Source organism: Cornus florida, unplaced genomic scaffold, assembly GCF_030987335.1.
Source record: "Cornus florida cultivar Cherokee Brave unplaced genomic scaffold, ASM3098733v1 CherokeeBrave_3.0.0_Hap2_Chr09, whole genome shotgun sequence".
NCBI classification, from domain to species: Eukaryota; Viridiplantae; Streptophyta; class Magnoliopsida; order Cornales; family Cornaceae; genus Cornus; species Cornus florida.
In genome coordinates this window covers 92,228,431-92,230,640 of record NW_026775579.1, presented here as the reverse complement: position 1 = coordinate 92,230,640, position 2,210 = coordinate 92,228,431, and the positions used below count along the sequence as shown (strand labels likewise).

At 35.9% G+C, this 2,210-nt stretch overlaps 1 protein-coding gene across 1 annotated transcript; it reads right to left on the bottom strand.

The window, feature by feature from the left end:
- Nucleotides 1–427: 427 nt before the first annotated feature.
- LOC132273147 (F-box/kelch-repeat protein At3g06240-like) lies at nt 428–1,600 on the bottom strand. Its single transcript, XM_059774171.1, has one exon. The coding sequence runs from the start codon at nt 1,598–1,600 to the stop codon at nt 428–430; it is 1,173 nt and encodes a 390-aa protein (XP_059630154.1).
- Nucleotides 1,601–2,210: the final 610 nt, after the last annotated feature.

Below are 2,210 nucleotides of genomic sequence, written 5' to 3'. Positions count from 1 at the left end.
TTATCAAACCGAACAAAATAAAGAAATACACAATCTTTTCTTAATAATGTCTTATTCAACCATTCTTCTCTCCCTTCCATCCAAGTGTTTTTTTCCTTTCCTACCAAATAAAGCATAATCCTCACTTCCATGATGTAACATTATCTTTAAGTTAGACTTCTAAAAAAAATGTAATAGTAAAATAATATTTTAATTAAGATTAAAAAAACAAATTAGTGAAAGGGTCATTCCTACTTTCCACAATAGCAAAGTTATATAACCAATTCACTCGATGATCAAGAATATTTGTTTGATTTGAAAAACTCAACCATAATGAGCTAAGTCACAAATTTAGACCAAACGTTCCTGGCACCCCAGCAAATCATAAAATTACAAATGTATCTTAGGGCACACTTTGAGCCAAACAAAAGCAGACTGAGGCTCTAATTCAAACACCCATGATGGGTGATACGAGGCTCTCCACATAGCCCCCTACTTTAATTTCTGTACCAACTATCGTAGTATCTGGAAGTATTAGATCCCTACCAGTCTTCTCTCTTATGTTGTATAAAACGAATTTCTTGGAGCCTGTCCTAAACAATAATTCATCATTCTTCAATAATTCATCGTTGTTCGTCAAAACCAATGACTCGATTCTAAAAGGTAGAGTTTCAATCGCAACATTAGTCCAAGACTGTGTAACGCCATATTTCTTCATCACCCAAAATTCACCATTCGGACGACGCCTTGACATACAAAGACATCCTCTAAACACTCCTACATCGACTAGCCCCTGGATCGGCAGAGCAATCTTCGAGAATTTCTCATCCGCCAAGCTGAAAGCAACAATCACATATGAGTACTGCTGGTGCTGGTTTGTGTCATGTTCATTACAAACCCAATGGATGGCTCCATTCAGAGATGTCCCGTAGCGTCTAACGATGCTACTGCGAGGAAAGCATGACTCAACCTTTTTCCAAGAATTGGTTTTGAGCGAATACATGTGGAAATCATCTTGGTCTCCATTCAACAGCTTGTAATCATCAACAGTGTGATCATAGCCAAATCCCTGTATCGCAAATAATTTCAACCCCGGATGATCTGGTACTTTTTTGGAGACTCTTGTTGAAGGATTCACTATATATAAATGAGTGTGGCTGGTACTTATGCATAACAACCCATTACAAGAACCAATTATTTGAAACCATTTGGACTCCATATCGGGAATATCACTAATCTTTATTGCTTCAATGTCATTAATGATTCTTGGTTCAAGGTTTATGGAATAGAGACAATGACCGAGAGAAGAATTCATCAGTAGTCTCTCATAGCGTCTTTGGAAGTCCAGATGTGCTTTGATGAAGTCGGGTTCAGAGATCAAAGAGCGCCATGCCTTCGATACGCACTTAAATCGCAACAGAGACTTCACAGGCAAGTTTAAGAGTATTCCAACGACGACATGGTCTGGAAGGTAAGACATGACTATTTCTTTGCTTTTCTTTGTTCTCGTCCACATGGCTGCACTTTCAACTTCTCCTTTCTTCACAGTCTGTAAACGTTTATTTGCTTTCATAGACATGGCTGCACCTTCAGTTTCTTCTTCACCGTCCTTCATAGACATTGCTGCACCTTCAGTTTCTTCACCGTCCGTAAACACGAACGCAAAGTTAAAAAGATGTGAATTCTACTTGTATTTATAATAAAGGAATCCTAACACCATATGGAATCTCTATCCTCAGAAGGAAGGAGCATGAGGAAACTGTCCAAAATTAATTAAACTTTCTCCAAAATTTAAGAAAAAAAGAGAATAAAAACCGAATTAAAAAAGAAAAAGAAAAAAGATGCGGCGTCTGCTTCTTTCCGAAATAATAGTAATTATTTCAACTAAACTCATCTGGCTTTCCACATGTTATCTGGATTGGGAACAAGGGGTTGTATATGATTTGCTTTGAATTACAAAAGTTGAAAATTGACTAATTCTTGAAAATCGAATGAGTTAAGGATTAAAGAAAAAAATAAAGGTAAGTACAAGAGACCATTGGCATAAGGATACAAGTTGACTTATTTTTTGAGACACTCACTCAAGTTTGATAAAATTAACACCACCTCAAGTTTAAAATTGACAAAGATTTATTAATCTTTAATATAAAATTGACAAATATAATTGACTTAAATATCCTTAAATCAAATATATTTAAATGAATTATCGAATACAACCCATGTGAGAAACC

Excerpts from the sequence above, each read along its gene's own strand:
- LOC132273147 (XM_059774171.1), bottom strand. The coding sequence starts at position 1,600 with ATGTCTATGAAGGACGGTGAAGAAGAAACTGAAGGTGCAGCCATGTCT.